Source organism: Arvicanthis niloticus, chromosome 8 (assembly GCF_011762505.2).
Source record: "Arvicanthis niloticus isolate mArvNil1 chromosome 8, mArvNil1.pat.X, whole genome shotgun sequence".
NCBI lineage: Eukaryota > Metazoa > Chordata > Mammalia > Rodentia > Muridae > Arvicanthis > Arvicanthis niloticus.
In genome coordinates this window covers 5,884,735-5,899,454 of record NC_047665.1, presented here as the reverse complement: position 1 = coordinate 5,899,454, position 14,720 = coordinate 5,884,735, and the positions used below count along the sequence as shown (strand labels likewise).

The 14,720-nt window shown below is 44.5% G+C and overlaps 1 protein-coding gene across 4 annotated transcripts in view; it reads right to left on the bottom strand.

The window, feature by feature from the left end:
* Positions 1-12,498: 12,498 nt before the first annotated feature.
* The window catches only part of Ubqln1 (ubiquilin 1), a 39,660-nt gene continuing 37,438 nt past the window's right edge, over positions 12,499-14,720 (bottom strand). For all 4 annotated transcript variants that reach the window (XM_034509864.2, XM_034509863.2, XM_076938915.1 and 1 more), the window contains one exon: positions 12,499-14,349. In XM_034509864.2, coding sequence (XP_034365755.1) covers positions 14,197-14,349 — 153 coding nt within the window. In that variant the 3' untranslated portion in view covers positions 12,499-14,196. The remainder of the gene's footprint in view (positions 14,350-14,720) is intronic.

Sequence of the window (14,720 nt, the reverse complement as noted above, 5' to 3'; positions counted from 1 at the left end):
CAATGAAGCATATCAAGAATCCCGGGTATTTCGGGAGCACAGCTGTGTTGTAGCGCTCCAGACGCTTGCTTCTGAGCACACATGCACACAGCACCGCAGTCTCTTCACACGGCAGCAAACCCGCTGTGGTAGCCTGATGAAACAATCCATGCATCAAGCTGCGCGAGATTTCCTGGAGCTTGTAAGAAAACAAGGTTGTAAGCTGCTCTTCCATTTCATGCCTTGTTCCTATGCCCCGCCCACATGCAGTATGTCCCGCCCACATGCAGCATACCCCGCCCATATGCAGTATGCCTGCCCACATGCAGTATTGGGGGATGGATTTGCTTCAGACTTCAATCTGCTCACTTATGTGCATGTTTCAAAGCACGGGTCACCCAGGTGAACTTTTCGCATATGACTTTGCCTAACCCTTAGAATAGAAATTGCCTGATGCTCTGAATAAAGTTGGCTATTGAGGGACCCTCAGGGCTTTTCCAGTCCCACAACCTCCTTACAGCTTCTCCCTCCCGCCTGGAGTCAAGGCCAGGCCAAATTCCATTCTCCACCCACAGGATCATTCTTGAGTAAAAAATTCTCAGAATGGTCACCTGACCCTCTGGAAAGTCCCTGGTAGAGTTCAAAGGCCTATCATGCTTGCTAGCCAATAGATTTAAAGATCAATATGCTTACCCATAAGTTTGAACTGTAACCTTGCTGATGTAACCTGTATCCCTAAAAAGTATAAAAAACTGCTTGTGTAGGAATTCGGTTAAACTTACAAATTAACTGCCCCAGGACACATCCCGGGAGAAACATATTCCTTAGTGGAAGGACACCTGCTGCATTACTCTGCTGGATTAACATTCAGAGGGAGAAGGGAGAGGCTGATTAACATTCCTCAGACCACAGGGAAGGGAACCCACCTGTGCAGGATGGACCAATCCTTGACACTTACAGACAAGGAAGGCCCTTGCCACCTCATTCCCCAAAGACCAATCAGTTTAAAGTCACACTGTTCTGCTAATTATATTGTGCCTAGTCACTGTCCACCCCTTAAATTGTATAAAACTGCTCTTAGCTTTAGCTCGGGGTTCCTCTTGCCTGAGTGCAAGAGAACCCCAGTGCACTGGTTATTATCATTATATTATCATTAAACCTCATGGTTTTTTTGCAGCAAATCCCTTGCCCATGTGTGTTTCTGCAGGAGCACATCCCCTGGTTTGGATCTTAGAGTCCAACACTTGTAATAGCCATTTGGGTCACCTTCTCGACACTTGGCTAGAGGGACTGATTGAGGGTTGACCCTGACACGCTAGAAAATAAACCTCTTGCTTTTGCATTGATCTGCATCTTGGTGTCTCACTCAGGGGGCATCTCGAAGTAAGTACCACTGACTGAGGGTTGGGGTCTTATAGCTATCACATGACTTTAGTCCACCTTGGCTCTCTCAGGTTTGGGTCCCCAACTAGAGTTCTGGCGCTAGCTAGCCAGGCTAGCACATCTGCAATCTTCTGAGGGTTCTACCTGTTTCTCGTCTCCCCCATGGATCATGCCAAGGTTACAGATCTTTGTATACCACCACTGAAACACCTCAGACCAGATTTTCGACCATTATGTTATGGACTAGGGTTTTTACTGCACACACAGAGTTTTCTGCTCTTCTAAGAAATTAATGGTGGACACTCTACTTCCCACTCCTCAGTGTGTCAGCATCAAACAGGTGTATCTCTGCATAGCATTTACACAGTGTTGGATGTTAAAGACTGTTTTATGTGTTTGCCTGAATACATCCATGTATGTGTACCACATGCATGCTGGAGGTTAGAAGAGGGTGGAGCTGTAGTTAAGGGGGTTGTGAGCCTCCACGCAGGTGCAGGGAACCAAACTTGAGTCCTCTTCATGAGCAGCCAGTAGTCTTAACTGCTAAGTCTTCTCTCCAGCCCCCTGCCATACCTTAAGAATTAATATCAATGTTTCTCAAACTACTTCTTCTAGTAGAAAGGGAAATGGCTCCCAAGGCACAACTGTTGGTGGTTAGCATGTGGTGCTTACAGACAAAGGGAAAGAATGCTACCAAGCCATTCTATTAGCCCTGTAGAAAACTCAGGACAGACAGACAGACAGACAGACAGACAGACAGACACACACACACACACACACACGACTAATTTCACTGATGACACAGACACAAAAATTCTCAACAAAATATTAATCAAATTGAACAATGTATTTTAGAAGTCACATTCTACGGCTCATCACAATGTCTCAATGGTTAAGAGGCCACACTGCTCTTGCCGAGGATAAAGCTGTGTTCCCAGTACCCCCATGAGGTGGAAAATAACCTCCTGAATGGTGACTCCAGATCAGCCACCTTCTTCTGACCCGACAGGCACCCACATGGACAGATGGATGCACACAGATACACACAGACACATAATGAAAAATAAAAACAAATTCTGTTTAATACACAACGAAGCCAGGTGTAGTGGGTGCTTGCTTTAATCTCAGCACTATTTAGGCAAAAGCAGATGAATCTCTGAGTTTTGGGCCATGTACAGCTACCTGATGTAGAGTGAAAAATTATAAAGACCATTTTATAAAATATATACAGGCTTTTCTTTACCCCTAGACCTGAGCAAAATAATGCAGGTTCCAGAAAGCAGAACTGAATGTAAGATTTCAGGTCTTCACTGCCCCGGATACTTTCCAGGAAGAGTACATTATTCCTGAGTCAGAGGACACTTGCTGGATTAACATTCCTCAAGCCTCAGGGAAGAGAACCCACCTGTGGGTGGGGAAGGCCCAAAGCAGGAAGACACATTCCTGACCACAAAGAAAGATGCAAGCCATCTGGGTGGTCCCAAGAGCTAGCTAACTTTCCACTGTTCTTGGTTACCCCCCCCCCCCCTTTGAGGTCTTACTGGTGTTACAGCCTGCTGATGTTAAAAATTTGTAAAGCAACCAATCATGTGTAACCTCAAAAAAATTCCTCCCTTTCCCCACCCAGTGCTATAAAAAGCCCTTCAGCTTGCTGGCCTTTTGTCAAATTTCTGCTCCTGTGTGGGTAAGCAGTTTGACCTTGGCCAGCCAACTCTCCCTAATAAACCTCTGTGGATTGCATCCAGGTACGGTGTCTTGCGATTTTTGGGTGGCCGTGATTCCCTGAGACTTAAGTAAGGGTCTCCCGAGTTTGGGGGTCTTCACTATCATGTTCCAGTCTCAGAGACAAACAAACAAACAACAAAAATCCACCCACAAAAAAAATTAAGTTAGTTTCATTTCAAGAATATAAGAGTCAGGCTTGTCGCCAGGCAGTGGTGGTGCACACCTTTAATCCCAGCACTTGGGAGGCAAAGGCAGGTGGATTTCTGAGTTCGAGGCCAGCCTGGTTTACAGGGTGAGGACAGCCAGGACTACACAGGGAAACTCTGGCTTGAAAAAAAAAAAGTCAGGCTTGTCATGAGCTAGAAAGATGCCTCAGTGGTCAAGAGCACTTCAAGATAAAAGACCCAGAAGAAACCGAGAATACCAGAACACACCTCACCAAAACACAGAATATATGTAATAAACGTGAAGCCAACCGTATGATAAACGGGAAAAACAAAAAGGTATTTTCTCTAAAACCAGGAATGTGAAAATGGTGTCCAGTCTTGTGTGGCAGGAGAAAGAAGTAAGAGATAAATGAGAAGAGGAGGGAGAGGAGGCGTTTCTAAGTCTCACATCTAGCACATCCTCCCTGTACTGTTATGTTCAAAGTAACCAAGACATGACAAACCGTGCTGTCAGCAGTTAGAACATGACTGGACAGCCAGCCTGTGTGTAGAGCTGAGTAGCAACACAGACATGTTTCCATCAGCTTCAGAATCAGTTGGAAATGTAGGCCGTCTTCCCTGACCTTGCATCCTGGCAAGGTAGCTTGAGTGTTGTGCAATCGGAATTCCTCTCTCAAACTTTGTGACCATCCATGTGGGTACGTGTGCATCTTCAATGCCCAGAGGCCATTCTAAAAACACTACTGGTGGTTTGTGGAACCTGTGGACTGGCAAAATAAAGACTTCATGCCTTAGCTAAATAGAACAGCTGCTCTTCAGCTATATAATGCAGGAACATATGGAACAGATTGTTTATTGCTTACTGTAGAAGAACATACCCCTTTAACAACTGTGGGGGGAAATCCCAGGCAGATTTAGAATGGGATCTACAGGATTTTAACACAGTCATTTGGAGATGGCCAAGTACTTCATTGTTGCGGACCGCTCTACCCCACATTTGGGGGCCAAAATGTCACGAACTGCTCTATCAATGTTTGAACCCGCACTGCCAAAAGCATTGGGGGCTAAATTGTTAGAGCCCGCACTGCCCCAAGCTGCTCCGGTCCACGAGTTGGGGTTCAGCAAGAGAGAGTTTGAGGGTGGACTCGAAGAATGGAGACCAGACAGAGTGTGAATCAATCCCGTTTATTCTTCAGTCTCTTCTCTCCAAGTCCCTAGTTCCTAGCACCAAGTCTCAAGTCCTAATTCTAGTCCCACCTGTAATGAGTCTCAAGTCCTAATTCCAATTCTAAGTTGCTAGTCTCTCTCCCAGTTCCAAGTTCCTTCTCCAAGTCCTAAGTTTCAAGTTCTAAGTTTTCTTCCAAGTCTCAAGTCTCAAGTCCTCTTCCAAGTACAAGTGTCTACTCCTAGTTGCCTGTCTCGAGTCTCACGTTGCCTACTCCTTCTGTTTGCCTCTTGCCTTTTATATGTCTCACTTGTAAGCCACGCCTTCAAGTCACATCTTTTTAAGTCTTGTCTCTAAGTCACACCTTTAAGTCTCACACACCCAAGGGAAAATCCTGGGTATCTAAAACAAGATGTTATCAGAGTGTGCTCAGCTGTTGTAGGCTGTTGTAAACAAGTCTCTTGTCAGGGTATATGGCTCAAGATGGCTGCAAGGATGATAGCCGCCTTCTGTCAGCTCCCCACACATCATATATGTGTTTGTATGTGTGCTCATCAGAATGTGGACAAGTATGTCCCATGGTGCAGCCTGGAGGTCAGAGAACTACTCAGAGGTTACCCCTGTCTTACAGGACACTGCATGTGGGTGCATGGTCTAGTGGGCACATCAAGGTCCTCAAAAGGCTGATGGAAGTTAAGCCCCAGATGCCATGCTCTGATGCCATGCCAGAGCCACAAAACCAATTACACATTGAGAACAGATCAAAGGGAGTCTGCGAGCTGACTACAAGGGGCTGAAGGAACATTGCAGTACCGTCAGAAGAACAGTGCCCATGCCCACCTCCAGATACAAGCAGGCACCAATGTCAAGACCCACTCATGAGTGAGCCTTCACGAAGGCTCTGCTGTCACCCCAAGGTTGTCCACCACGCCTTGCCCAAATCCTTTCCTATCACCATGCTTCATGCTGTCCGCTCTGTTCCCCTTAACAACAACCTAACCCCACCATGCCAACTCCTTTATTGTAGCCATCGGGAGCCTTCTTTTACTAAATCCAACATTGACATCATGGTGAGTTCATGGTGAGCCACAAAGCAAAGGACAACACAGAGGCCACACCTACCCCCCAGGACCAAGCTTCTCTACTTGAGGCTCCACCTCCCAGCTCACCTGCTTTGCAGCTCTCTGGTCACATCAACACTGCCAGTCACCCTTAGATGAGTATGAGGGTCCAAACCAAAGCTTCTGCCTCCGTTCCCATCACTACTTTTCTACTGTCACCTTGCTTTTAACCTGTGTCAATAAATCCCACTGGTCTGACCTCTATCAGATCTCACAGATTTTTATCATCCTGACCTGGTTAGTTTATACTTTGCTACTTTATATACAAATTTGTCTGCACGTATGTACGTCTACCACACATGCGCCCAGTGACCGAGTTCAGAAAAGGAATTCTAGGCTGCAACTAAACAGCATGGTTCAACTGTGTGCTGGGCTTCCTGAGGCTATACAGCCTGCATTCCTTTCAGAAGTCACGTTTGGCCTATCAAAGAGACACTTCTGAGACAAGAAATAGTTACTCATGAGGCAGATGGCTCTGGAAGAAACACTTGAGACAACCAGTCAGCAACATTCCCCACAGCTCTAGAAGCTCCCATTCCGTCTCAGCTGCTACTACTGTTTCTAAATAACCCAGGGCACAGCAACACTTGAGGGAGAAACAGAACTGAAGTGGCAGAGCAGAGGCTGTGGGGACTCTGGTGATGCTGCTGTGCTGGGGCTCCCACACTGTGTTAGTGTGTCAGCCTTACGTGTGAACCGATGGAAGGGGATGATTGCCCAATGACTGCCCACTGGCAACAGTGTATCTAGCCAGGAGTTAGGGTGACTCTTCACACAGGGAAGAGATAGCAATACCTTTCCTATCTGATGAGTCAGTGGACTCCAACTTTATCCACAAAATTATTTAAAATACTGTGTAAAATTGCCTTCTGTTATATGTATAAGGTGTGTGAAACATTAATGAATTTTGTATTAGACTTGGGTTGTGTCCGTTAGATATCATTAGTAACTACTTTAAAACCCCAAACAACTAATCACTTTTGGTCCAGACATTTCAGGTGAGATTGTAGTGGTTTGAATATGCTTGGTCCAGGAAGTGGCACAATTAGGAGATGTGACCTTGTTGGAGGAAGTGTGTCATTGGGAGTGGGCTTTGAAAGACCTTCCTCCTAGCTGCCTGAAGACAGTCTTCTCCTACCTAAGGAACAAGAGGTGAACTCTCAGCTCCTCCTGCCCCATGTCTGCCTGGACACTGCTATGCTCCCACTTTGATGACAATGGACTGAACCTCTCTCTGAACCTGTAAGCCAGCCCCAATTAAATGTTGCTCTTTATAAGAGTTGCCTTGGTCATTGTGTGTTCACAGCAGTAAAACTCTAAACTAAGACAGAAGGTGGGACCAGGAGTTGGGTATTGCAGTGATAGTTCTGACCCTGCTTTTGCTTAGAAGAATGTAGATTTGGGGACTTTGCATTTGGAAAGCTGTGGAATGCTTTAAATGGGTCATCCTATCAGGAACAAGGAAAACTTTGTTCCTGAGCACGATCTGAACTGTGGAAGCCTGATTCTAGAAGTTTCAGAGAATTTTAATATGTGGTAAAGAGATTGTTCTTGGGATATTTTGGTGAAGAATGCGTGACGTGAAACTTCTAGTTCTTTGGGAAGTCAGTTATATCAAATAAAGTTTTGCTGGGGCACACAGGTGAAAGGATGTCTTGCTAAAGCAGACACGTGAAAGACTTTTCCTGAAGCAGACACAGGTGAAAGGGTGTTTTGATACAGCAAACACATGAAAGGACGCTTGACGGGAGTATAAATATGGCCCCACAGACAGCGAGAGGAGCACCGAGCATTGGTTTGGTTTGCTCCATTGTTCTTCTCTAATGACACACATTATTGTACTGCCTTAGGTAACATCATAAGGCAGTTTGAGCTCAACTGATGATAACATGCCATTGAGAGAAACTTGCCCAAGAACTAACTGCTTATGAGGTTCCTGTGGCAGCTTGCCACTTCCTCAAACTGGTTGACAAGCCTGGCAGTTTCTTCCGTGTCCGCTTCAGAGGACCGCTCTGCCAAATGTTGGAACCCGCACTGCCCCAAGCTTTGGGGATAGATTGTCCTGGCTTGTACTGCTGCTCCCGTCCTTGGGTCAGGGTTCAGCAAGAGAGTGAGTGAGGGTGGACTTGAAGAATGGAGACCAGACAGAGTGTGATTCAGTCCCGTTTATTCTCAAGTCTCTCTTCTCTCTTTCCAAGTCCCTTGTTCCTAGTCAAAGTCCCAAGTCCCTAGTGCCTCCGAGTTCCAAGTTTCCAGTCCCTCTTCTGTCTGCCTCTCACCTTTTATAAGTCTCACTTCTTAAGTCACACCTTTAAGTCACACACACCCAAGGGAAAATCCTGGGTATCTAAAACAAGATGTTATCAGAGTGTGCTCAGCTGTTGTAGGCTGTTGAAAACAAGTCTCATCAGGGTATATGGCTCAAGATGGCTGCAACGATGATGGCTGCCTTTTGTCGGCTCCCCACACTTCAGGATTGAACTACAGGTGCCTGGTGTCTGCTTGTTGACAGGACTGGCTTGTAGCTGCTGAGTTGTATTTAGTGTTTGCTATGGGACTGAACTACTGTCAAAGAAGACCCAGCTCACCTCCAAAGAACTAGTGCTGAGCAGGTCCACTTCCCCCACGTCCTAATAACTTTTCTCTTCCACTACTTCTGGGTGGTGGGCTAGAGGAAAGGTTGGACCCTTATTTTAAAGTAGGTTGCAAAAAATGTATGCCAGGGCTGGAGAGATGGCTCAGTGGTTAAGAGCACTGACTGCTCTTCCAGAGGTCCTGAGTTCAATTCCCAGCATCCACATGGCTCAAAACCATCTGTTAATGGGTATCTGATGTTGTCTTCTGGTGTGTCTGAAATAAGACAGGAAATAAATAAATCTTAAAAAAAAAATGTATGCCAACAAATATGTGTGGGGTTTTTTTTTGCCCTTTTCTGAAGTCTACCTGAGGCTAAGGTAAAGAATTCTCTAGTCTAAGGGAAAACGTTTTGAATGGTAGCAAGCTTAGAAAGAAAGAAAAAAAAAAGTATAGTTCAAGTACTAAAGCGACACCAGGAAGTGAAATGGAACTGAATCCTGTGTTCAAGGAAATAAAAGATTAAGTGAGTGGTTATCTCGGGCGAGATCCCACCCAGGTAAGCTTACTGCTTGTGTTTGCAGTTGAACAAGATACAGTTTGAATTTTTAATCTGGAATCCAGAAATGGAGGGCATACTTGTGATCCAGATCTTGAGGCTGGAAACACAGGCTTTTAAAAATTAGATCTTGAAGAACAGTGGTCAAGGAAAACCTTAGGCCCAGGTATAATGGTATACACTTTTAATTCCAAGAGACAAAGCCAAGCAGTTCTCTGAGTTCAAGGCCAGGCTGGGACAGAGCAAGTTCCAGATGAAGAAAAGCTTAAGTCCAGGTGTGGTGGTACACACCTTTAACCCCAGCATTTAGGAGACACACAGGCCCATCTGTGAGTTCAAGGTCAGTCTACAGAGCAAGTTCCATGACAGCCAAGCTTAGGCAGTGAAGGGAGTTGGAAAACAGAAAGCTCATGATAATAGAACAAGGGACCATGTTCCAGCTCTAGCAAGCAGCAGAACTTGGCAGTGTTGGCTATGTAGAGTCAAGAATAGAAGGGACTACCCAGGACAACTGACGCTGGTTAGCTGGAGCTAAGAGAATAGAAGGGACTACCCAGGACAACTGACGCTGGTTAGCTGGAGCTAGGAAATTAGTAGTGACTAGAAGACCAGGGTCACCGGGCAGTGGTGGCGCACGCCTTTAATCCCAGCACTTGGGAGGCAGAGGCAGGCAGATTTCTGAGTTCGAGGCCAGCCTGGTCTACAGAGTGAGTTTCTGGACAGCCTGAGCTACACAGAGAAGCTCTGTCTTGAAACCACCCCTCCCCCCAACCCCCCACCCCCCACCCCCCACCCCCCACCCCCAAAACAAAAAACAAAACAAAACAAACAAACAAAAAAAAAAAACAGCATCACTGAGATGAAATCTGGGAAGTGTTTTTTGAGAGCACAAAGTATCACCCAGGTGGTACTGGTTTTGAAGGCATGAAAGGGTCATGAAGAGCAGCTGAGGCTCGGCACTGAGAGACCAGGGAAGGCCATTGGTGAAGGTGCAGCCTCAGTTGCGGTTGATGACCCAGCACTGAAGGGATCATGCAAAGGATTTGAGGCTTGGCACCATGAAAAGAGACTATGAGAGGCTATTGGTGAAGCCTAGCTGCAGTGGAAGAGCCTAGTACATTGGAGATGGCAGTATCATGGGATGACCACCAAGAACAGCAGCAGCAATGGAGTCAACCAGAGCCTAGCATGCTACAGAGGGCAGAGCTGGAGAAGTGATGCCAGCCCATTGGAGGAGCCCAGAAGATCATGTGTGGATCTCAGACACTGGAACAAGAAGCTGTAGCATTTAAGTTGCCTTGGAGACCCCAAGGTGTTAAAGATGTCAGTGGGATATCTGCTGAGGAAAGCTGTTAACGGGGAGTGGAACCAGCCCAGGAGAAAGAAGTTTGTTGTAGTCAACAAGATGAAAAAGGAGTTGGAGATCTGAAGGTCACTTTGACATCAGACAGGGAGATGCAGAGTTTGGAGTTTGCCCAGCTGGTTTCCCATCTTACTTTGGGGATTACAGTTAAGTGATTAGATGAATCTCAGAAGAGACTTTGAACTTTTAACATTGTTGAAACTGCTATAGACTATGGGGACTTTGGAAATTGGACTAAAAGCACCTTTTTATTATGCTATGGCTAGGTATGGTCCCACAGATTCTGTGTTTGAACAAGCCTATGGGGGCTCTGAATGTTTGAATAAGCTCAGTCCAGGGAGTGGCATGATTAGGAGGTGTGGCCTTGTTGGAAGGAGTGTGTTGCTGGGCTTTGAGAGACCCTCCTCCTAGCTGCCTGAAGCCAGTCTTCTCCTAGCTTCCTTCAGAATAAGAGGTGGAATTCTCAGCTCCCCAAACCCCTCGCCTGCCTGGACACTGCCATGGTCCCACTTTGATGATAATGGACTGAACTTCTGAACCTGTAAGCCAGCCCCAATTAGATGTTATCCTTTTAAAGAGTTGCCTTGGCGTGTGGAGAGCTTTTTTGGGGGCTGCTTGACAGGAATCTGACATTAGCCAAGGACAAGGAAATGGGCTTTAGGCAGGAATCTGACATTGGGGCCATGACAGGGAAATAAGTTCAGGGAGGAATTTAATTTTAGGCTAAAACAGAGAAGTAATTTCAGTCAGGAATCTAAGTCTTAGGCTAGGACAAAGTAGGCCTCAGGCATGAACATGACTGGGCTAGGACAGGGAAGTAGGCTCAGATATTTTGGTTATCCTGATAAAGCCCTTAGAAACAGTGACCACAGGAGTGATCATGGGCCTTTGCTTCATGCCTTGCTTGTTCATTGACTGAATTTATTGCATTGCTAGTTCCTCAACCTAGAACTGACCTAAATACTTGCATGTAATTAAAATGGTTTAAAAGCAAATTGGGAAAAAACAAACCCGCCTTCAGTCTCAGAACTGGCTGGGGTCATGCTACAATGCTGTCTCGTCATCTTTTTTCTTTTTAATCCTCATGCCTGAGCTGGAGAACCTGTTGACTGACTGCGCTGGCTTGGTCAATGGTGTCTGTTCACAGCAGGAAAACCCTAGCCAAGACAGAGGTGCTTTCAACATAGTGAGATTTCTGGTAACCATAATGAACACTTCCACGTATATACTTACTTAACTTTGAAATTCAGGAGTAGGGTAAGTTTCTGGCATAGTTAGGAGCCAGACTGCAGATAAACTATGCTCTGGAGATGTTTCTGTTCTCTGTAATGCACTCTATGGCCTTGTTATATTACCCCGTAACAACTTCAGTCTATTTCTACAGACGGTCTTTAATTACATGCAGCTGCTTTCCCATAATAAAAAGAAATACTATTTTTAAATATTAAAATAAATTAAAATATTTTAAATATTAAAATAAATTAAAATTAAAAAAAATTAAAATACTATTTTTATACTATTTGTTTTAAAACAAAACAGAGGCCATCGAATCTTTTGTGAGTTCAACGCCAGTCAAGGGTACATGGTAAGGCCCTGTCTAATTAATAACCTCTTTTATTACTATTCATCAAGCCAAACTTGAAATCCAAGATGCATTTTTTTTCCCCCTTCTTCTTTTGACACATAGGATCTTACTATTTATCCAGACTGGCCTCAAACTTTGGGCCCCCTACCCCCACCCCAAGGTACAGGCACACACCAGCCCTGGCTTGAGATTAAAAGACTGTTTCTATCTGGTAACTCTGGTTTACAGTTTAAATTTCACCCAGCCCATTCTAAGGACTCAGAGTAAGAACAACCCATGCCTGCACGCGACGCCGTCTGCACGCATGCCTTCTTGACCCCTCTAAGAATCCCAACCACAGGCACTGCTATTCTTACATGGGGGTCATTCCTAAATAAACCTACTGTGAGTTGAAGACATCAAGCCAAAAGCACACTGAGTAGACCTAACTAGTCTACTGGACTAGCTCACTGTAGTAATGCTGTACTTGGAGGTCAGGATCTGCTCCCTCACTGCTTAGGACCAGAGCAGATTCATGGCCAGTGTGGGACACAGAATGGATTTCAGAGTAGCCACAGCTATAGAGTTAAAACTGTGCTGGACAAACCAACCCCAGAGCCCACAAAACAATTTGTTGTCATTGTTGTTTTTCGAGATAGTGTTTCTCTATGTAGTCCTGGCTATCCTGGAACTCACTCTGTAGACCAAGCTAGCCTGTAACTCAAAGATCTGCCTGGCCCTGCTGGGACTAAAGGAGTGCACCACCACTACCCAGCTCCCCGACAAAAGAAATCTCTAATTTTTCACAGAATCTGGGTAAACCAAGTAGGTTTTACATTAAGACATACTGAGAAAAAGCAATGACATTTTTCTACAAAAGAGGCGAGACAACCAAGTGTAAAAGCTGGAGATTTATTGTTATTTGGTGATTAATAAATCAAACTGCTTTTGACACTGCCCCATCTGCATATTGCCATTCACCAGTACAAAGTCTTTCAACGAGACAGACTGAGGCGTAAGGCAGAGAGCAGACACATGCACACTGTGCCGACCTCCTCAGTCAAGCCTCCACCCCGACCTTTGTACATGTTTTCTTCCTGGGGAAAGTGTCAGAAAAGTGTACAGTCTGGGGCCAACCTGCCTTTCAACCTTTTAATATCAAGCAACTTACAGAAGTCATAGAATTCGCCTTCTATTTCCCTTGATTTTACTTGTCTGAACTCATTTAGATTAGATATTTAACATTATAATTTTGGGCAACCACACAAGAGAGAATGCAGTGACCTAAGACAACACTGAACAGAGTCAGTCACATACCACCGACCCTAACGTTCTATCTTAATTGGTCCCAAAGGAATGTATCACCCCAAGAGTTTGCGAGTGAGGCAAGTAGAACATCTTTGGGGAAGGAAGGAGGCTATAGAATAGCCAAACTTACTCAAAATTGTTAAAACGGCTCTTTTTCACCCGGCTGACACTACTATATGCATAGAATCTTCACAGAATCTTAGTTGCCACTATTACTAGTTCAGGCTGGCCCAATCTAGAATAGATTCTGTCTCACCCCTCCCCCACCCCCTTCTGAGGCTCCGAACAGCACAGACATTCAACTATTTCTTAATAGAACTAGCCAAACACTTGAGAAACAAGTGGCTCACTGATCATTTAAAATCCAGGTATTGCCTATGAATGAAAAAGCTGATAAACCCAAGATACAGCTCTACTTTTATATGGCAATTAAAACTGAAACATCAGCACTCGCAGTGAAAGTGACATTTCAATAACCTCAGTGCTGCTTAGACAGCCACGGGGAGCAGGAAGGCCCAGCAAACACAGAGTGCGATACCGTGCTCCTTCAGTCGGCACATATAAAGGTAATCTACAGCCACTATATAATGTTGAGATATTGTTACATTATGTTGTCTGTACAATTAAATGTCCCTAAAGAGATAACCAGAATTAGTTTTTCTTTATTTTCCACACTGACTAACTGGCACTTCTGCTGAGAGATGTTTATCAAAGATGCTGTAAGATTCTACACAATTAGGAATCCTTATTGTACTTTTTTGGTTACAGAAATTTTGCTTAGATGGCCTAGAAATGTGCAATAATTTGTACTGTTTACAAAAAACAAAGTTGTCAGTAGTATAAATCTTACAGCATTATTTGCAAAGTACATGCCAAAGTCACAATGAGCAACATTGTACCAGAAATCATGGAACACAAATCATCTGCTTTAATGCCTTTATTCTACATAAATTACTACCACAGGGTTATGTTTAAAAAGCGGGTTAGTTGGACAGATGCAGGACAAAAATTTGTTCACCCAATTAGAAAAGGTGATATTAAAAAAAAATTACAATAAATGCCAAGTGTTTGATGCATGCAGCAGCCTTAACCAGAAACATTGATTCCCACTGTTCCAGAGACACAGGAACCCACGCCTCTCACTGCGCTCCACCGCCAGACCCCTCCTTCCTTCCTACTGCTCTCCTTTATAACAGCACAGAATCCCAATGAAATAAAGCAAGTTATTTTAAAGATTTAAGAGCCGTTATCAAAAATAAATTACATTTTTTCAGGATACAGAAAGCTGCTATGACGGCTGGGAGCCCAGCAACCTCTCAATTGCGGCATTGATGTCACCCCCCGTTGCTATCAGTGCTTGCAAGTTTGCTTCACGGTTCAAGAATCCCATGGCACTGAGCTGTTCCAGTTGCTGCTGAAATCTGACTTCTGGACTCTGCAGCTGTTGAAAAGAACAATGAAGCACAAGCTAAGGAAAGCCTCTCTATGTTTACCCAAGCCGCCTTTAAACATCAACTGCATTCTACATACTGTATTCCCATCTGCTGAGCTTTCTTTAAATTGCTACCTGTGCCTTGAGATACAGCCGCCATATCTGGTTACTTATTAAATAGAACGGACTTATCTAAAAGACACCAAACCATCTGTAATTATTTAAAAAAATAATTTCCAGGCATTAGTCTATAATTTATCCTTACATCTATATTGCATATTTATTTCAAGTGAGAAAAAAAATATGATTTAAAATAATTTATAACCATCCATCATATTTAAAAGCTGATTAGCACTTTATTTTAGAATAGTTTATTCCTG